This window comes from Haliotis rubra, unplaced genomic scaffold, assembly GCF_003918875.1.
Source record: "Haliotis rubra isolate DU_JTF1 unplaced genomic scaffold, ASM391887v1 Scf463, whole genome shotgun sequence".
Lineage (NCBI taxonomy): Eukaryota > Metazoa > Mollusca > Gastropoda > Lepetellida > Haliotidae > Haliotis > Haliotis rubra.
In genome coordinates, this window is record NW_025767150.1 from 67,922 (window position 1) to 90,702 (window position 22,781).

The window sequence follows — 22,781 nt, forward strand, 5'->3', positions numbered from 1 at the left end:
GAGTACAGTGAATGCTGCTTCAATCCCTGCATACTGAAGGATGTGAAAAGACAGGTCTAACGCTAGTGTTGTAATTGTTCTATACAACCTGGGATCAATGCACATGGATGTTCTTTGAAAAGGGATATCAGGTGATAGCACAAGGTTACATATTTGTAGGTGGTGTTGGTCCTGTGTCAGACATTACCGATGAAAGCATGACAGCATTAGCATCATGAATAGTGTAATCAACATTAAATCCTTTTTTCATATTTTTCTTATACACAAATAACAAATAGAAACTACAATCCACTGTCCTTGAACCATACCCAGGATAAGAATATGATTTTTCAAAATCATGTTGAAATAGCTCAGAGATTGTCAGCGGTTCTAACAAATACAAAATATCTTGGGCAGGTGAATTGTCAATGGTGGGCTGGTCATGAGAAACATGAATACCATTTCAAGATGCAAACGACAGCTGTAGGAAAAGAGGTGTTGATATAATTCTAATGAACTGTGAGGAAATTAGGCACTTGAAACATGACATCAATAAAAATCACTTTGGAAAGAACCACATCACCACAAAAGTATTATTTATTATGGAAATTTGAATTAACTTAAGAAACTTTTTTACTTTGCCTCCTATGCATTCCTTCTCTAATTTCACTTTTCACTTTTAAAAAGTGCTTTGTAATAAACTCAATCCATCCCTTAAACTGAAAACCAAAATCCCACCACCATACACCTCTGCCATGTGAACATAGACAATCTGGTTCACTCTCTGCTGCACTGTTTAAGGGAAGGTAGAGGATCGTCTATCACCATTGGGGTCAGTGAGACATGAGGGTCAATAAGAACATTCGGGCATTTCTCACAGCATATTGGAATATACAGCCTGATATTCTTATGTTCACACAATTAGCAATAACCTGAAACCTAAAACAAATACACTTGTCACATAACATAGCATTAGGCCAATGTCAAGAGACAGTCTGAATAAACGATATGGGTGTGTGAGTGAGTTTAGTTTTACGCCGCTTTTTTAGCAATATTCCAGCAATATCACGGTGGGGAACACCAGATATGGGCTTCACACATTGTACCCATGTGGAGAATCAAACCTGGGTTTTCAGCATGACGAGCGAACGCTATAACCACTAGACTACCCCCACCACCCCAAACAATATTGATTACCTTGCAACCAACATTCCTAATGGTAACCAATGTACTACATTAAGGGGTCCAGGCCATAACAATCAAACTGTTATAGAATCATAAAACACTTTGCAGTCTGCCACTTTAGCCACTTGGCCAAATCCCTATGCCAGTAAAATTCTGTTTGGTCTTTTAAGGATGAATAACTGAGGTGAAATTATTATATAACAATAACATTACAGACTGTTGAATATGAGGTGAAGAACCATCCTCGAGCTAGCAGCCTCAATGTTTGGCACAGAAACCTACAGGATATCCGTACACCTCATAATTTCTATGAAAGTCATAAATACCGATCATTATATATTAAATGCATATAATTACCATGCGTTGTTTCCTGATGAATACGGCCTCTCCTTAAATCGGAGATACTTGTTTTCTCCAAGCAGTGTATAGGAGCATCTCCTGCCGTAAATGTTCCGTAGGGATGCGTTCCGGAGCATCCCACTGGTCGTCTTTGGTCGCGTGAGAATCGGTGTGACAACAAGACTAGAGGGAGTCATGATGATCACACGATCCTCCCCACACTGGAAGCTCCGAATGTTTGTTAGTTAACACACACAATATCCAAAATAAGTGTTATCTGTCCTGTACTTAGCTGCACAGGTGTCTATACATCAGGCGTATCACTGACATCTAAATCACCATAGTGCACAGTGACTCTGTCATCCAGGATAGTTATTCTATCAACACAACGTTCATGATGAAATTCAGAAACATAAAATGCCAGGTTGACTTTGATAATCTTGCAGAATAAAATACACTTAGTCAGTTTAACTCAAAACATTTCTGTAAAACACCTTGTAAACTAACAAATGAAAATGTAACACCCTCCATCATGTTTTTTACTCTCATGAAGCCATTGTGTTGACTGTGGCCGGCTAACATTATCCTTGAGAAATCCATGTATATCCTGTGACGCTCCTCAAAACACATAATATCCACTTCGGGTCACAGCATAGGTCACGGAGACATTGATAAAATGTCAACACATATTCAAGCTTGTGAACCTAACGATTCATGATTCACTCATCTGCCTGTCCTCATTTGAAGATCTTATGAAGCACTTTGTAACAACAACTTGTAACTGTCAAATCCTTACAGCACAATTCATCACCGAGCTGTCACGACCAAGCCCCCACCTATCGTACACTTCCACTCCACTTCTAGTGAACACAGACCTGACCAGCTGACCAACCATGCAGACAACTGTTTGATGATAGACTTATAAGATTAATGCAAGGATCCAAACTGGCCATGTAACCATGTATAGTGGAGTGTAGATTGTCCATGTCAGTGGAAGGTTATCTGATTAGGAATTGCTCAACAGACCCCTCTGTCTGTTGCCCACAGTATACAAAGCAATGTGAGCCAATCCTGCTTCTAAATACTATTGATACAAGGATTTATTCCTAAGGTAGTTGAGAGGCTACTGTCATAAGCCTGACTTTCCCTCTCCTTGACTGGTGGCAGTTACTACAAGCTATCACCCCCTCTACCACTGGGTATACCTACACACAGCCCTGAATACCTTCTTCACTAATGCCTGGCTACCACAGTCATCTTGTCTTTATTTAAACGTCACTGATCGATGAGAAAATCTTCGTAAGAATATTCCTTTCGCATGCAAATTGATTTCTGAACTCTTCTCATTGACAGAGGGACTATAACAGAATGAAAAGTTCCGCCCTGGGGGAATATACATTTAAAGTCTTCATACCTATTTCATAAACAGGTCCTCAATTCAGATACCCTGCAATATGAAACTGATAGCAGTACAAAGTCCTCAGAAAGAAATGGCTTTTGTGTGTACGCAGCTACTAAGAGAGCCCTGATATGGCCCTTCTAGCAATGTGTCCTGGTGCAATATAACCTGTGAGGTGGAATTCTGCTTACCCAGGCCAACGCCTGAGATAGGAGGGTCTAATCAGAACCACTTTCCTTCGCTCAATGTTAACTCTAAGCTGAACTTGAGATAGAGTAAGGAGCCGGTCACTTCTTGTGATTATTTTATCACATCTTCAGACAATGCATCTGAAATCCACTTCAGAGTCAGTATCACACACACATAGCAACTGTAACCATTCTGTCTCCATGGGTCAAAATGTAACATACAAGCTATTTTGGACAGGAACAAAGGCCCACTTGTACTTAAATCAGCACCACTGTCAAGTCTCCTCAAATCTTCATATACACTAGGGCAAGAAGCAACTGCAGCTCCCTTAGCTGAGGATCCCAACAGAATTGCGCCTTGCTGGCATCAATATCAAAGGAAGGATTCTGCCGGCAACAAGCTTGATATGTCCATTATAATGTCTAGCTGTAGCACACACACAAGGAAATCAATGTCTTCACATTATCACATGTGGCCAATACAAAGTCTTCCTGCCGGTGGCTGTATCAAGATACAACTCCATCAGTCTACCTTTGGATCGATCATCAGCTTCTATTAGTTCCTGTTAGTACAATCACACTGCATACATTGTGCCCTATTCACCTTGTTTGTCTGGGAATACTTAAATGTATGATTAATCCTACACTAACACCTCAACAAAAGATGTTGTTGTCAATCTTCTGACAGTCTGTTCTGTTTGTCAGGTACAAGCTGTTTCACAAGACAAACCTAATGATCATATCTACCTGCCAACTAATAACACTGGAAACAATGTTTCAGGGACTACTGTTACAATAAATGTCTCCAGAGAATACTATTACAATGTCTCCACGGAATACTGCACAAACGTTTGTGTCAATCGTTGTTTGTTGCACTGGTGATCTCACAGCTCCATACACAACATAGTCCTGATTGCTTCATCAACAGACAGATTTATAACTGTCTAGAGTCCCAGTGGAGAAGAAATCAGCATTGGTTTCAGTGTGTTGCCAATTTGTGGAAATTCCCTCTGCTAAATCCCTCTGTTACTTCACCAATATAGCAGCTCAGTAGGGGGCTCTCAATCACACATATCAATAAACCCCAAAAGAGCTGACATATACACATCATGTCCAATAGTCTGAAGCACAGCACCATGCCCCATGTCCATCCAACCAATTCACTAAATGTATGGTAGAACGAGGGTACGAAGCCTTGTAAAATATTTAAGCCAAGTCGTAGCTGGTTGTATGTTTATCTGATTAAGTATCCATCCCGCCCTCCTCATACATTGTGTTGGGTAATGTTGTTGACTACACACACACAATGGTCACTAACTATATCCCTGGAGGGTGGCGTGTCCCTGCATGTGGAGGACTGACCCCCTACCCTGTTCTCATTAAAGTCCCCCTCCTTCAAGGTGTACCCAGACCTCTCAACATACATTGATCCATAAATCTAATAATCTCACCCTAATGAAAGCCATGCTCTCAGTAGTGTTTACGTGTGATAAATGCTGTGATAACGTGGTTTTCAACCTTTACAGCCATGTGACATGCTGTGTATTGATTTTCTTTCTGAGATAGATATTTACAGGTCATAAGGAATCTCTGTGAATGCTTAACATGACTTTACAGGCTTACCATAGGCTTAAGAATCCATTAGCTACTTACATCTTCACACCTGACTAATTACCAAAAGGTACAATTGTTAGGGGATAATTGGAGGTATTTCATTCAGTATTAATACTTTTATTAAAACTTAATGGCATTGTCAACACCAAAGTGGATTTCAATAAGGTCTAGCCACTGGACAAGACTAAAATAACCACAGACAGACTACTGTAACAGGCTCTGTAACAGTTTTCAGTGGCCCAGGAGGAAATTATCTATTGGCATCAATACTTTAATACTAAGACTTTACCAACTAGTCCCAGTCCAGTGCAATTCTGTCCTGTCTGTCTAGCACATGTAATAACAGTAAAATCTAATGATAATGATGAGAGCCAGATTCAGGCTAATTAACAGCTGTAAAAGTGTTTTGGTAAAGACTGATAGTACGTTTCCATTTGCATCAATCCCTGAAATCGAATGTGAATGCCAAAGAAAAGGCAAATGTCCAAGACTTTCACCAATATCTGACTACAGACTGTGAGAGGAAGACGAAGGGTTAGATTGTCTTGGTAGAGGCAGACAGCAATTTACATTAGCACCACCCCCTGGGAAAGGTAACAGCCTCTTGGCAGAGACGGACTGCAAGTCTACATTAGCACCACCCCTGGGATAGGTAACTGTCTTGGTAGAGACAGACAGCAAGTCTACATTAGCACCACCCCTGGGAAAGGTAACAGTGTCTTGGTAGAGACGGACAGCAAGTCTACATTAGCACCCACCCTTAACTGTCTTGGTAGAGACCTGTGGGAACCACCTGGGAAGGTAACAGTGTCTTGGTAGAGACGGACAGCAAGTCTACATTAGCACCACCCCCTGGTAGAGACTGAAAGGTAACTAGCACCACCCTTGGTAGAGACTAGGGACAGCAAGTCTACATTAGCACCACCACCCTGGTAAAGGTAACAGTGTCTTGGTAGAGACAGACAGCAAGTCTACATTAGACACCACTAGTCCCTCAGGGCAATTTCTGTCCTGTCTATCTAGGTAAAACAGTGTCTTGGTACAGATTCAGGCGGACTGCAAGTCTACATTAGCACCACCCTGGGATGCCAAAGAAAGGTAACTGTAGAGACGGACAGCAAGTCTACATTAGCACCACCCAACCCCTGGGAGAAGGTAGCAGTCTACATTAGCACCACACCCTGGGAAGGTAACTGTCTTGGTAGAGACAGACAGCAATCTACATTAGCACCACCCCTGGGAAAGGTAACAGCCTCTTGGTAGAGACGGACTGCAAGTCTACATTAGCACCACCCCTGGGATAGGTAACTGTCTTGGTAGAGACAGACAGCAAGTCTACATTAGCACCACCCCTGGGAAAGGTAACAGTGTCTTGGTAGAGACAGACAGCAAGTCTACATTAGCACCACCCCTGGGAAAGGTAACAGTGTCTTGGTAGAGACGGACAGCAAGTCTACACTAGCACCACCCCTGGGAAAGGTAACTGTCTTGGTAGAGACTGACAGCAAGTCTACACTAGCACCACCCCTGGGAAAGGTAACTGTCTTGGTAGAGACTGACAGCAAGTCTACACTAGCACCACCCCTGGGAAAGGTAACTGTCTTGGTAGAGACTGACAGCAAGTCTACACTAGCACCACCCCACCCTGTCTTGGTAGAGACTGACAGCAAGTCTACACTAGCACCAACTGTCTTGGTAGAGACTGACAGCAAGTCTACACTAGCACCACCCCTGGGAAGGTAACTGTCTTGGTAGAGACTGACAGCAAGTCTACACTAGCACCACCCCTGGGAAAGGTAACTGTCTTGGTAGAGACTGACAGCAAGTCTACACTAGCACCACCCCTGGGAAAGGTAACTGTCTTGGTAGAGACTGACAGCAAGTCTACACTAGCACCACCCCTGGGAAAGGTAACTGTCTTGGTAGAGACTGACAGCAAGTCTACACTAGCACCACCCCTGGGAAAGGTAACTGTCTTGGTATAGGTTCCTCTAGATATGTGAGGCTTCACAGACCTGCCTGGTCCTGTCACGCAACATTGTGTGCAGGCAACACATCAAGCCAAGCTTCAGTACCTACACTGGTCGGATACAACACCACGGAGATCACCCATATCTGTAACAGCACATCCGGGACATAAATTTGCAGTTTAAGAAATCAATCATGAATTTCATTTGGGCAAATGTGTCACTTTTTTAGTTGATTGTTGGCTTGAATTGCAAAACCAGTGAGGGATGTCATTTGTGAACTGAGATGAATGTTAAAGGGCAAGTAAACTCAATAGCAACTTAATACTTTGTGGCATACTTAATCACAGGTACTTTACCAAAATTGATTTGAAATGGGGAAATAGCGTAAAACAGGTGGTAAAAAACAATAGGTGACACTGTAAACCCTAATGAAATAGAAACGAAGACAAGGGGGATTCCACTTACTGGGGTTAAAATGGGTTTCCCTTGTTTGACAGACTGCGTAATTTCCATTTCAAATCTGCCCTCTTCTGAGAGAGTTTTTATTCACTTTCAGGGCTTTTTTTATCATAGGGGTGGGTACATGGGAAATCAGATAGCGTCATCAAAACATGACAGTTTTATGGGGTGTGTAAAACGTTATACACACATTTATTGCCTTTGTGTTATGTTCTTTAAGGAGGGAAAAATGTACAACACCATAGCAGGATCATTTTCTGACATATATCAGGGTACAATTTCTGCATATCAGGAAACATGGAAATGGTGGTTGGTCAGACATCAGTGAAAACTTGGACATTTCTAAAAAAATTTCTCTTTCAGAAGTAATCTCATGAAGGACAAAATTATATCTTCGACAAAACCACAATCATTTTGGGGGTTTAATTGCACTCTTTGTGTTCTGATCAACACAGCGTTAGAGGTAAATGTTTCAACTTTTAAATACAGCTTAGGCCAGACCAATTTTATTTCTTGTTTTACGGATCCGCCAGTCATATTTTTTCAAAAATAAGAAGAAAAATAAGAAAAAATAATCTTCCCTATTGGCCTGGTGATTATATTTTCAAAATATAAAACTTACAAGAAACACTTTGATGCCAACATTTTTATTGTTGTTTGCCCCATATACACTTCATAAATTGCCAGAAGCAAAATGCCTTTATTATTTAGAAGGAATATTACTTTAACTGGTGATTATATTTTCATTTTTTTCCCTCCTGCCTTTTAGGTGTTTCTGAGGACAAAAATCCAGAAAGAAGTACTTCAAAATGGTGAGATAAAATATGTTAACTAAAACAAGAAATAAAATTGGTCTGGCCTTATATAAATTGTTTCAGCAGGCATAGACTTTGATGCCAACATTATTTATTCCTAAAATTCCCACGGAAAGAGGAATAATCATATCTGATATGCAACAGCAAAATACACAAATAACCTTTGTAACAACACATCAATAACGTATATTATTATGAACACTGGTTATCTATGTCATAGTGAGTGAGTGAATTTAGTTTTATGCCGCTTTCAGCAATATTCCAGAAAAGACGCTTTAACCACTAGGCTACCCCACCACCCCATCTATTAACATTATAATCAATGTCATAATGAACACTATTAACCTAGGTAAATACAAGCAATCACAAACACAGGTCACCTACTTGCTAACAATCAACAGTAAACTGTATACTTACTGTAATAATGAACACTATTAACTGTAAATATTGACCACTTGTTACCCATGGAATAATACACACTAATAACCCATGTCATAATGAATACTTGTAATCTGTGCAATAATAAACAAAAATTTAACCTATACAATAATGAAAACTTGAAATCTATGTAATTAGGAACATTTATATTATAACCTACTGTATAAGTGTCAACTGCACCAGAACAAATATACTAAACAGTACATGCATAAATCATGACTGACTGACTGCCTTAACCATTAGGCTATTCCACTGCCCCCAAATGTGATCATGTATATCCATACATACATACATACATACATGTTCATTTACATATTAGTGCTTGCAAATTTGATCTTACTGACACTATCAAATGTTAACCCTACATATATAGCAGTGCAGACTTAACCATGATGGATTACTCTGTGGTTGGTAGGTCCGTGTCAGTGGTGGGTATTAATAGGTTAACAGTTAAGGAATAGTAAATATTCTGTCTTCTCTCTCTCAGTAATACACCATGTTGATCCACTAATAAACAGAATAAAGATATTGTTAACAGTTCAACATCCATCTTTATAGGGGCTGTGGGGTAGCCTAGTGGTCACGCCGAAGACCCAGGTTCGATTCCCCACATGGGCACAATGTGTTAAGCCCATTTCTGGTGTCCCCCGCCGTGATATTGCTGGAATATTGCTAAAAGCGGCGTAAAACTAAACTCAGTCAGTCAGTCAGTCAGTCCATCTTTATATTTATGGTGAATGTGTCTGCTTTCAGAAAATATTTTTTGCAATATTCCTCCAACATGTCCAAAGCAGTCTGCTTTCTCCTAGAACTTAGATGTTGCATGGCAGCACTGGACCAAGGTGAAGTCCAACTCCAAGCAGTTAATAAGCACTGTGATTTAGCCGTCAGGTGAGCAAACAAACACTTGCCCTGATCAATGGGAAAACAAATACACACCCCACCCAAGCAGGAGCACCAATATGCACAGGAATAATTGAACTTCAGCTAATATTTATAACATTAATCTCGGGCCTGGATAATATACACAGCCAGACATTTACCTTTCTCAATAAAGCCGCAAACAAATTTCTACAAGATTGTGGAAATAGTAAACTTGTTGGGCATTTGAATACATTCAGAAGTGTAACTTGAAAACAAAATCTTACAATATAGTTGCTCATGATTTTGACAAAAAAGACTTAAAAATCTGGTCTGAACATGGGGGAAAAATATATGAGACATGAGAAAAAACATTTATCATAAATGTGGGCTTAAATAATGCATTTCTTCCTTGCTACAGAAGACACTGTGTACCAAATGACAGTACCTATATGAGTACCTATCACAGATTTCAAGGAGTACAGCTGATGACATATGACAGCATGCACACCACATCAACATAAGCATCTTTTACGACAACGTAAATAACATCTTGGTGTCTTAATTTGAAAATGAGAATATCATGTAATATTTTCAAGACCAAGGTACTCAACAATTGACATGTTCAAAAACATAACACATTCTACCTCAATACTGTACACTACATATTCAAATCTAAAATGTTACCAACAGCAAATAACCAGTCTCGATCATCAGACAAAACTGATTCCATTAGGCCCAAAAGGGAAAAAAGCTATGAAAATAAAATGTCTGGATCACTGAAAATAACGCAAGAAATAAATGATCAGAAACTCTCACGAAATCTTGACATGATATATCCAGGAGTACTTACTTTCGTTTACCGATGCCAAGAGAGACCCACGACTTGGGTTTGCGAATATTTTTCTCACTCCTGTCCACCAACACCTCTGTCTCCCTGAGTATACAGAACTTGGAATTGGGCAGACGGCATGTGCATGTGATGGGACACTCCTCCTGCCTCTTCCCACAGATATATGTCATAGTCTGCCACAAGGCACTCTGCTGTTCCCGCAGGCCAAAACTCGGCAACATTTTGTCCTCAATAACAGCTTATCACAAAAAGTCAGGAATCAATTGTTATGCTGTTTTCCCTTTCAGCCATGCCCGAGAAGTCCGGTCTGGTGGTGGATTATACATGGGCCAGTGTCACAGCCTGAACCTGTCTATTGATAAGTCACAGTGGTATCACAGAGAGAAAATGGCACCTCAACAATCACTGATCCTGAATCATTCAGGTGTGATCGTAATTCCCACCGACCTATCACAACCAACGTTCCACTCTCTGGACACTGATTTCCCTCACATGTCTATGATTACTGCACAGATCAGGATGAATATGGAGCCAATCATGTTTAGTTTATACTCAAACTTTAACCTTAAATCAATGCACCAGCCGCGGAATATTTGCCAATATTTACTAAGCAGCTTGGTGACAAAGTCAAGTACTATTCAAGCATAGCATTAGTGGTACTTCTTTTCAAACGTGGTGATTACATTGCATAGCCTGGGCTTTCAGCAGTGTAACCACATAGCAACATGTCGTCCTGCAGTAATAACCCCTATTCATCCACACAAGACATTCCCCTGCACAGACAATCATGCTTTCCTTTTAACATGTGTATACTTTGGGAATTCTAAGACACGCAACCAGAGATCAGTCAAAGTAACAGATTTGTCTCAACCTATTGGCCGAAACATTTTTTATTGTCAGACCTTGAATCTGCTTGATTTTACTGTGTTAAGAAATGGCCAATAATAAAGCAAGATATTTTGCCTATTCTCTTCTTTGTCTAACTTAATGAACACATTTCTTTTTTAATTTAAGAACCATAAATGACACAGTAAGCTCAATTCACCACTGAAGCAAAGGAAGACAAACAAACAGATTGGGTGTTTATATCATTTCTTGTTCAAATAAAATCAAAATAAAACTTTATTAAATTGTCAACGGCCTTTTTGATTTCATAACATGTTTTTCTTCCTCCTGTAGTGTCTTAAATAAATACACGCGCTCCAATTTATAACACCAGGTTGGCCATGGGTGATTTGGAATCCAACATTTATACATGGCTAAGTAGGAATCAATTATGATAATGAACAGCCTGTAAAGTTAATGCTGAAGACCAGTCAACCGATCACCAACTTGGATTATCCGTTCCAAAAATATACTCAATACAGGCTTTGGGTAAATGGGTAAAGTAATAGGCTATAGGGGATAATACCTTTACAGAATAACTAACTAAGGTTTGACAAAATATAAAGGTTGTATTAGCCCTGATCGTAAACTTCATTCAAGTAAACTTATCACAGAACATAAACAGCATCAATGTGTTATAAAACTAATTGAAACAAAGCAACAAGCGAGTCACAAATGAACAAAGACCAAAATGAAATTTGACCCTGGTCATTGGAAACATAATACAGCAGTAATCCTGCATGTTTGCCGTTTCATTCCTCATCCTTGGCTTAAAAGGGTGGTTTGGATGATGAATATGCAAAATATGCCCTTAGCAGGCAAATTGGGAAAAAATATGCTTTCAAAATTAAAACTGATTTAATTCTTCTTCTTTTTTAAAATCAGGGATATTTCAACATAGTATTATGAGATGCATTCACTGAATGTTATATGTATTAGCATTACAACATCTTCCTCTTTACGAGTCTTGTTATCATTAAATGAGTGAGTGACTGAGTTTAATTTTATGCCGCTCTTAGCAATATTCCAGCAATATCAGGGCAGGGGACACCAGAAATGGGCTTGACACATTGTACCCTTGTGGGGAATCGAAACCCAGGTTTTTAGCATGATGAGCGAACCACTAGGTTACCTCACCCGCCCCTGTTATCATTGAAACACAGGTTACTTCTAAAAAGCTATAACATTAATTATTAGTGTATACATTAACATAACTTCGGAATATTTTTCATGGAATTTTAAATGGTATTTATTGCAGAGATGGGGCCAAACTTCGGCTTCTGACCAGGTCCAGAATGGTAAATCCTTCGACAGAAAACCTTAGGCCAGCTGGGATAGCTTATGTACACCACAACAGCAACCGTAATCTGTTGACCCCGCACATTCTTGTTATTGTACATAGGTTTTTAGCAAAGCTCTTCTTCTGCCATCGGGGATTCGGTCTTGCTAGCCACAGAACCTTGCAACATATTTCTTGCTCATATTGATTATGACATACAGGTGTGTCTTTGAACACAGAAAAAAGAATCCTTACAGCAAAGGCTGAAAGAGATTTTCCTAGTGCTTCACTAACTAATAAAACATAACATGAGTTACATCCCTTTGTACACATGCGCCTCTACCTTTAAACACCCAGATTCTTTCATCTTTGGTTTGCGCAGTAAAAGTAAGGTGGTTACAATGAATAGTGTTATATCATGGCATGGTGGCTAAACATTAGTCCATGTGTGACTACATCCAGTATGTGATGAACATCATGCCACTACACAGGTGTTTCTATACCATACACTGCAATATGAGCTTGACAGTACCTCATGAGAATCAACGTTACCAATAAAAGCATTGCCATGATGGAAAAACTCAGTGGAAATATAATCCCGACAAGATTACATGTACATAGGGATGGAAACTAAAGTTTAGCTACAGGTCTGAGGCTAGCATAAATTACCACACACTATCAAAATAGGGATTTAGTGCGGTGTTATACAACCATCAAATGAAATTAGGATTCTCCTACCCTATAGGGCCTGTACAATATTTGACACAAGCAGTAAATTATCCATTTTCTCTGACTTACTATTTAATTGCTGCACTAAACATTGGGGCGCAATCTTTCCAGTCTTCAAAGACAGATAGTTTTATAAGTAGCCTTACTAGCAGGAATAAATCATGCAACCTTCCAAAATTACAGAACTGGAGAATAAGTTTTGACAACTGATGGCTAAAATCAGCGAAACCAAATTCCAACAAATACTGACAATATCTGTCAGTCACTTGCTGAGCAATCGTATATACAGCTGACCTCAGCCACAACAACAGGCCTTGATCCAATTCCACTGTTCATGTTCGTGCTGATTATTATATAACGCTTCATTTCATCTGGGCGCTGACCTAACAGTAACCCCAATCTGATACTGACACCATTAAAATCTTTCATCCCGCAATAACCTGACTGCATGTGACTTGCTCCTTAATAGCCTGCCTAAGCACAACAGGTGAATATAAACCTGTCTTCAGTGAAGCTTGGTTAATGAGTCATCTCTATCGATCAGGTGCAACTCCAATCAATAACGGAACCCAGCCTTTGTCACTTGCATGCCCCACCACCAACAAACTTTCATTAAAACTTCAGATAGGTTGAAAACATAAAAGATGCTGCTCTCTGATACATTTTGTTATGTTATGAAAAACCTTGATGTCTACATAATACTGTTACTCTAACAGTTATGTTTTCTTTATTATAAGTTGATCAACCAACATATTGGCGTAATTAAAACAAATAAAATACAAAATTTCAACATGCACATGAGTACTGCTTCTAATGAGTGAGTTAGTTTTACGCCGATTTTAACAATATTCCAGCAATATCATGGTGGGGGACACCAGTAATGGGCTTCACACATTGTTCCCATGTGGGGAATCGGTTCACACCCATAACCCCTACATGCCACTACCCCTACACTCCAGTACCCCTACAGCTAGTTAAAACAACACCTAGCATTTACCTGTCTGATATAATAGACTAATCCTAAAGAGGGATTAGTGCATGGAGCATAGATGAGATCAAGGGATGCATAAATGTGATTAGTCTTTTGTGGCAAGGAAATTAGTGGTCTCATGATGAAAACAAACCTCAACCCTGAGTAGAAGAAACATACAATTGGAAAAGTGTTGTGATTGCTAAATGTTGTTAAGAAAAGTTGTTATAGTGCACTTTAATGTTACATATATTACAATGTTGAGAAGTTGAGAGAAATAAAACGTGGAGATGATACAGGAAATTGAGATTGTTCCATACAGTATATAAGTGCTGACATGAAACAAACATGGCATCAACATGGCTGGTCTTCGCAATGTTGAGTTTGTTATGTCACGGAGAGGTAGCCGTCAAGTTCTGTTGGATGGATATCTTCACACTAAGAATGTTGAGCGACAGACCTGTGTACACTGGAAGTGTGTGCAGTCAACATGCAAAGGAAGAGTCACAACTGTTGGCGATGTGGTAAGAAATACGACTGAACACAATCACCCACCAGAGGATAGCCAGAAGGTCCGGTTTGTCAGCAACCTGAGGAAGAGAGCCAGGGAGGAGTCAATACCGATGCGCACCATCTACAACAACGAGCTTACCAACCTGACTGATGACGAGACACGTACCATGCCCTCCTTTCCATCTGTTAGCAGTGCCCTGTACCGCCACCGCCAGAAGACGATTCCTGTCTTACCACAACCGTCTGAATCGAGAAATTCCACACAGGCACCCGAACATCTACAGATTTGTAGAAGTCATCAGGAGAGTCGAACACGCCGAGAGAGTGAGGATTGCTCAGATTGACTTTGGTGCTGCGCCAACAAACAGAAAACGAGTGTACAGAGAGATTGACAACCGTCTGTGCAGACTCAAGGAACAGCTTCAGCGTGGACAGAAATCCCCTCTTCAGTTTCTTGACGCCGTCGGCTACCTGCTCAAGCTTGGATAGACTGTAACACTGACACTTGAACACTTGTGATAATGTAATAATGTGGTCTTTCTCTCATCCTGATATGTTGATATGAAACACTTGTGATAATGTGATCTTTTGTTCATCCTTATATGATGATATGAAAACACTGAATGTAAATAGACTGAAAAACTTGACAATTGATCTCAATGATGTGGTACTTTGTGATAACACATGTATTAAAGTCACTTTTAAAATCTGTCTTGTGTCATGTTGTGCATCTTAAGTGGACCAGTCCACTGTATGGAATAGGTAACAGGCAGGAGATTAGTTATGCAACAGACCATAAACTATGTTGTTATAAGCTGTAGGGGTAGTGGCATGTAGGGGTAATGGGAGGTTACCGGGGAATCGAACCTGGGTCTTCAGTATGACAAGCTTTAACCACTACTCTTTGGCTGTCCATTTCTCTGCCCTCCTCTCTTCTAACAAACAGTGAACTGTGTCAATATTTTAATGATAGTTTGTTAAACAACTTTCTTATTTTTAGCACATAAATTCTGCAAAAACCTCACACAGTTGGTCTGATGTTTTGATTATGATCAGCATTTCATTGAGTATTATATGTTTATTAGTTAGATTGCAATTCATCAGTCCACTTTTGAGCCAAAAGGACTGTAGAAACCACCCAGTCCTGGTGCAAATCACCTCAATGCCAAGCACCATGCACAGTGACATGGCCAGGAGATTTGACCTTCCTCACAAGGCAGACACTTTATCCTGAAAACCATGGAGGCAGTCATGTACCTCCAGATGATTACCATGAGATGTACTTTGACTTCATCAATTATTCAGGTGAAATGCCAGGTGTGCAACAATCAGTGTTATTCTCCCGCAGTCTCAAAAGGTTAACATCCCCGAGACAATGAAGGAACATGTTCCACCAGGGCAATGATTCAGATACAGAGAAAATCCAATACTTTGTGCCAAGTTGTCTGGTTTTATATTACCATCTGAAAACAAACAAAGAAACAGGACAAGTGTTTGAAGTGAGTGTCCAAAGTGTTTGTCTCTTACAAAATGCCATGACAGGCAGGCCTCTTTAAGCTTGCTTTCTAGATCAGGAGTCCATGCATTGATCCACTATATTACAAGTATAATAATACAAGGAATGACTGAACTATAAGTGTTTTTTCCAGATGGTATGTACAAAGCTATGCAAGCTATCACATACCTGACTCTAATTTACGAAGTATGTTCTATTGATTTCTCATTTCACGCCACTTGTTGATAAAGTATGTCATCTTTACAACTTTGGGTTTGTCTGTATGGAAAAGTGTATTGTATCACAATATTACTATGGAGTATCAGTATTTACACTGCAGTTTTAGCAGCCTTTGTTTCATCTCAAATCATATACGTTCTTATGAGTGATAGTGGGTTGTATATAACTGTGTCACCACTACACATCTTGTTTAACTGAATCAAAATGATATAGAACAAACTTTATGGATAACAACTTCTTTTTATTTGTGACTGCGACGTTTCGATACAGATTCTTGTACCCTTGTCAAGCATAATGTTTGACAACGGTACAAGAATCTGTATTGAAATCAGTTTACAATCCTTCTTTGGATCGATTTTCGATATTTTTCGATCATCGGAACACCACTACTTAGAATTGATCTTCAGTAATCCCTGCTTGTCATAATGGGAAACTGACGGGATCATGTGGTCAGGCTCGCTGACTTGGTTGGTTGATGGACACATGTCATCATCTCCCAATTGCGTAGAACGATGCTCATGCTATTGACCACTGGATTGTCTGGTCCAAACTCGATTATTTACAGACTGCTACCATATAGCTGGAATATTGCTGAGTACAATAAAAATAGAAAGAAAAGAAACAAACCAAGAAAAAATTCTCCCTGTGGACACACAGCTTCTGGTAATAGTAATCTCCAGCGGCTGAAGGGATGGTGTAAATCCAGTTAGGCTCCATGCAGGCAGCAAAAGTAATGTAAGTTCCCATGGTTCCTAGTATGGTGATCTACCTTCAGTTGTTGGCGATCTATAGCCCATGTTTTATATTGTATTGTCTTCTTTAATTGTAATGTTTTAGCTTTGTTCACTAGGATTATATTATATCTGTGATTATCTAGTATTTTTACTGTCCATCGTCGACAGGTTTTAATCTTCAAAATATTTTCACTTTTTATTGTATAAATTGTTTTCGTCACGATATGGCTGAGATATTGCCGAAGTGACGTTAAATATTAACTCACTCACTCACTCACTCTGGTAATAGTGTTCCACTACAGACCATACATTAGTAACAACTAGACCACAATGATTTCTGGAACATACTAAAGAGTACTCAGAGGTACAAGGCCACAAGGAGACAGGATGCTGATTGTTCAGTTATCTTTGTAACCACTCACAACTTGTCAAACAGAATACAAACGGTCCGTGTGAGCACAGCTTGTGGAAATAGTCATCACAGTGACCAGATATAAGCAGTGATTAAAACAACTAGGCCGACATGATTTCTGATGAATAACTTTCTTAGAACAACCAACGGTTCAAGGCCTCAAGGAGTCCTGATGCTGATTGTTCAAGTAATAAAGAGAGACAGTCCAAGATCCTAGAGGATCAGCATACCAGTTGAGCTAACATCAAACACGTTATAAAGCTGACAACAATAAATGGATCCGAGGCTCAGGCTTCGGAAAAAGTGGGGCAGGTGTGCAATTTTCATTGATATGAGGAAACATTGTGCTAAGCTGTCAAAACATATTTTCTTGGAGCCAAAACTACTTTTTTGTAGCTGAATACTTCTACCGACTGACAACCACATTGCTTGTACTTCACATCAGTTACCTGTACGGTGAAGACCTCTGTTTGTTTCAGCTGTGTAGACAATCTGTGGGTAATCCTCCAGTCTCACATTACATACAATATCAATTCGGTATCACACAAATCACAAGCTTTAATATACCTGTCAGACAGTTTCATTCCTCTGTGCACTGGGGACAAGCAGTGGCGGAGATCTATGGGAGATGGGAGATAACAACCTTACACCCCTCACATACAACCTAACAGTATCTCACCCATGTCTTTAGGAACACTGTGATAAGTTATCACACAGCAATTTGGTGATACGCCCTGGGTCAGTAATGTGCCACGGTGTAATGATTATCAGGGGGTATCTCATAGTTGGAATATAGGCCTGAAAAAGATATACCCACAAAATGGAAATATACACTGATATAAATTCCAAATGTGTGGATAAAGAAATGTCATTTTTTCAAAGTATTTGCAATCATAATGTCTTCAGAGCACAGTGTTTAACTTTCTGTGAGTGAGTGAGTGAGTTTAGTTTTACGCCGCACTCAGCAATATTCCAGCTATATGGCAGCGGTCTGTAAATAATCGAGTCTGGACCAGACAATCCAGTGATCAACAGCATGAGCATTGATCTGCACAATTGGGAACCGATGACATGTGCCTACCAAGTCAGCGAGCCTGACCACCCGATCCCGTTAGTCGCCTTTTACGACAAGCATGGGTTACTGAAGATCAATTCTAACCCGGATCTTCACAGGTCTTGACTTTCAGAAGTAAGGCTCCAGTTTGCCATGAGCCCATTTGCACACTAACTCTAATGAATGACATTGTTTTTGTGTAATTAGGGGAATCATTTGCTGTATTGAATTTATTCCTTGTACAATAATCTTTAGGAAAATTATTTCCAAAGCACAGTTTTGCGTGTTAGAATCACACTGGCCATATTTGTTCTGTAACTAATTCCATATGAAACAGTTCATCTTTTACATGTGACCTCACCATCTTTGTAAAAAATTAGTTCTTTGATATACAAATGAGTTTTGAAGACACAAGATTTCCACATGCTGAAGCATATGTTGTCATCGTTACTTTTTCTCCTCCATTAATGTAACCCAAGAACACAAGCCTGTGCTGTCATTGTTGCTGTCTTGTCTCATTTAAAATAACCCAAGAAAATAAGCACATGTGCTGTCATTGTTACTTTCATGCCACACTTCATCAAGAACACCATATGTCATTGTTGCTTTCTTACGACATTTCATGAACCCCAATAACACAAGTATGTGCTGTCATTGTTGCTTTCTCCCTGCAGTCTTTGTTATTTCTTGCCACACTTAATGTAACCCAAAAGAACAAGCACTTGCTTGGCACTTAGCAGTAAGGGGATAAAACTGACTGACTTGGAGTCAGTAATCTCTGCCTGAGTGTGGTGGGCTAGCACAATACAACTGTAAACCCAGACAAGGACAAGCAGTTGCACACACGGGCATGCATATTGTTATATAAGAGAATGAGCACTGAATGTGACATTAAACATAAGTTCACCTTACTTCATCTATTGCTTTGTTTCTAGTATTAAATAGGGCACAGACAAAATGAAAATGAATTTACCTGATGTCAGTGTCCAAAATGTGTTACTTCAAAAATAATCTTTAACAATAAAAACCTCGTATAGTGAGACTCTGCTTGTTTCTAACTATTCATATATATCTACTGGTTGGTTGTTTTTTTGTTTAACACGCACTCAGCAATATTACAGCTATATGGCAGCAGTGACTGTAAATAATTGAGTGAGTATGGTTTTACGCCGCTTTTAGAAATATTCCAGCAATATCACAGCGGGGGACACCAGAAATGGGCTTCACACAGTGTACCCATGTGGGGAATCAACCCGGGTCTTCGGCGCGACGAGCGAACGCTTTTAACCACTAGGCTACCCCACCTCCCCTGTAAATAATTGAGTCTAGACCAGACAATCCAGTGATCAACCGCATGAGCATCAATCTACACAACTGGTATACAATGACATGTGTCAACCAAGTCAACGAGCTTGACCGCCCGATCCCATTAGTCACATTTCACAAGCATGGGTTGCTGAAGACCAATTCTAGCCCAGATTTTCATGGGTACATATATCTATTGGCCACAGGGACTGATCTGTACAGAACTGTAACTATAACCTCACATGTTCACAAGTCAGTTTCCAACTTCAGCCACTCGTCTACAGCCTATATTTTCAGCCAAGGAGAATCAGCTGACATTAGTACACCAAGACTAAACTACAGTAGTAATGCTGCCAAGGTGCAAGTTTAAACTAGTTGATTCAAACAATGTTGGCACAGACTGACAAGTTCATTTCTACATACTAATTTTAGCTTAGTAAACATAATTTGTAAACTGAATAACACTATAAAGATAAAGGGACATGTGGTTCCTAGTGAAACAGATTTTCGGGCCTCACAGGGCAAATCACTTGTACAGCTTGGGCAGCACGATCTATAAGTACCCTGGAACAGGTGCAGCTAGAAACATGATCCTTCCAAATCACACACCACACAAAAAGTTACCACATAGATGAGTGACCTGATCCTTTTCCATTCAAATCTAACAAGCAAAAAACAATGTGACTTGGTTCAGTCAGAACTGCAGACATTTCCACAGGGGACCCAACAACACGTTTAGTTTATATTGTAAGATGATCCAACTGCAACACCTTAATATAGACTTATGACAGTCGTAGTGCTAGGATCACTAACAGAGCCCTAACTGAAATAAGGGCAGTATGCAATGGCTAGCATGCCTGTTTATAGTCAATCTATTATCCTGCCTGATTAATACGTGTATGAATTGTATGATTGTGGTCAGCTCAATAACTCAATGATTAGGCTTGTAGTGTTATTAATGCAATGTCTCATACTGTTGTGTGAGCACATACACATGGAAAGTGCCTTTATTAACTTGAAATGGATTGATTATGATTGATTATGATACTGCAAAGCAATCTGTGTATGAATAGTGTTTACTCACAGCTAGTTATGACTCCTTAAAAAAACATGTCTTGGAAATTGAAATGACCTTTGTAACAAAAGAACTCTTCTGGAATGTAACCTCAAAATAATTGAATTTCTTCCTCTTACAGTTAATATATTTGATGAACAGATATTGTAGCAAATGTTGAAACTGATCTCATAGTACTCAGATATGAATCAGGGCTTGAATAACAAATAGTCAAATAGTAACTGGGTCTTTGAATCTTTCAAATTACATTCAGTGCCATATTTCTTGTCCGTTATATTCAGTTACTCCCTGGTGACTTTTGAATGTTATGCAGTCACTGTTGGGACACCTGACAGCTTACCAACCCTATTTGGCACAACTCATACTAGTACCTTACAAAATGAATTCAGGGCTAATAGTGAAGCATTGATATAACAGCCTGTGCCATACATAAAACTTTGACACCTGCCATCGGGAGACATATTCCATCATCAACAGAAATGAAACGAGGTTAAATCAACACGAACCTATGATACTATACTCACATTGTGACACGAAATATCTATTCCTTTGGGAAATTGTTACAATCACACATTACAAATTTAAATATAAGAACCAATTTTTTCATGAACCTGATGATGTGACTTCCATAGTCAACAACAATGCAGCCAGGTCATGGTTGTCTGTACACAATTAAGTTTTGACTCGACAAATGTATCTTCAAAGAATCTCCCAGGGGTTGAGGCCACTTAGAACCCATTCTTTCAAGATTCCTTTGCTGGTTACAAGTGGAAGCTACTGGGATCTATTTTTTTTTAATAATCCCCTGGTGACTACAAGTAGAACCTACTGGGAACCCATTCTTCCCAGATTCCCTTGTCGGTTACAAGAGTGAGTGAGTGAGTGAGTGAGTGAGTGAGTGAGTGAGTGAGTGAGTGAGTGAGAGTGAGTGAGAGAGTGAGAGAGTGAGAGGAGAGAGAGAGTGAGTGAGAGAGAGAGAGAGAGAGTGAGAGTGAGGAGTGAGTGAGTGAGTGAGTGAGTGAGTGAGTGAGTGAGTGAGTGAGTGAGTGAGTGAGTGAGTGAGTGAGTGAGTGAGTGAGTGAGTGAGTGAGTGAGTGAGTGAGTGAGTGAGTGAGTGGGGCTTTATATCGTCTTAGCAATATACCAGTAATATCATGACAGGGGACACCAAAAATAGGCTTCACACATTGTACCAGTGTGCTGAATCTAACGCAGTCCTTGGGTGTGACGAGGGAATGCTTTAACCACTAAGGTATCCCACCTTCTAGGAACCCCTTGAAGGTTACAGGGAGATGCAACTCCTACTCATACCTATAAGTACACTTCAGTCGGTACATGGGGCGGTAGGGTAACCTAAAGATTAGAGCGTTCGCTCGTCACGCCAAAAACCTGGGTTCGATTCCCCAATGTGTGAAGCCCATTTCTGGAGTCCCCCGCTGTGATATTGCTGGAATGTTGCTAAAAGCTGCGTAAAACTAAACTCCCTCAGTCGGCACATACACAGAAAACAGTACATGTATATGGTTAAATAATGACCCTCTCTCAGTACATTCAGTGTGTTCCTTTCTCCTTCTCCAGAAGGATGTCCTACTCATACCTTAAGCTTACTCAAACACTTCTACATAGAACAGTCAAACAAAAATCAATTAATTAGATGATTAAAGAACCACATTTAGCTGTGTCCTAAATCCACTATGAAAACCTGCTGTCAAAATTTAATGAGATAAGTTTCCATTTAACTGGGTAATCGTCATCAATTATTGACAGGGAGTTTAATAGGTAGTTCTGATAAACTGTGACCACTGCCCTTAATCATGAAACTCTGAATTAGTGATGACTGTACTGACACTTTTGAAAGTAGACCTGTAAGAGTCGGACTGGGTCAGCACTAGGGTGTCAAACTGCATGGCAACGGGCAACTGATGGCACCAAGATGTGGCGATGCCATGGTTTCCTGGAGGAGGATGGTTTACCTACACACTTGCTAAAA

The 22,781-nt window shown here is 39.8% G+C and overlaps 1 protein-coding gene across 4 annotated transcripts in view; it reads right to left on the reverse strand.

Moving 5' to 3' along the window:
• The window catches only part of LOC124290383, a 90,089-nt gene that overhangs the window by 9,019 nt on the left and 58,289 nt on the right, over positions 1-22,781 (reverse strand). The window contains exon 1 of one of the 4 annotated variants that reach the window (XM_046727089.1): positions 10,101-10,403. The exons of 2 other annotated variants lie outside the window; for them this stretch is intronic. In XM_046727089.1, the coding sequence (XP_046583045.1) occupies positions 10,101-10,321 (221 nt within the window). In that variant the 5' untranslated portion in view covers positions 10,322-10,403. Of the gene's footprint in view, positions 1-1,521; positions 4,099-10,100; positions 10,404-22,781 lie in introns of those variants that run through there. One more of the 4 variants, XM_046727090.1, reaches the window with a different exon arrangement.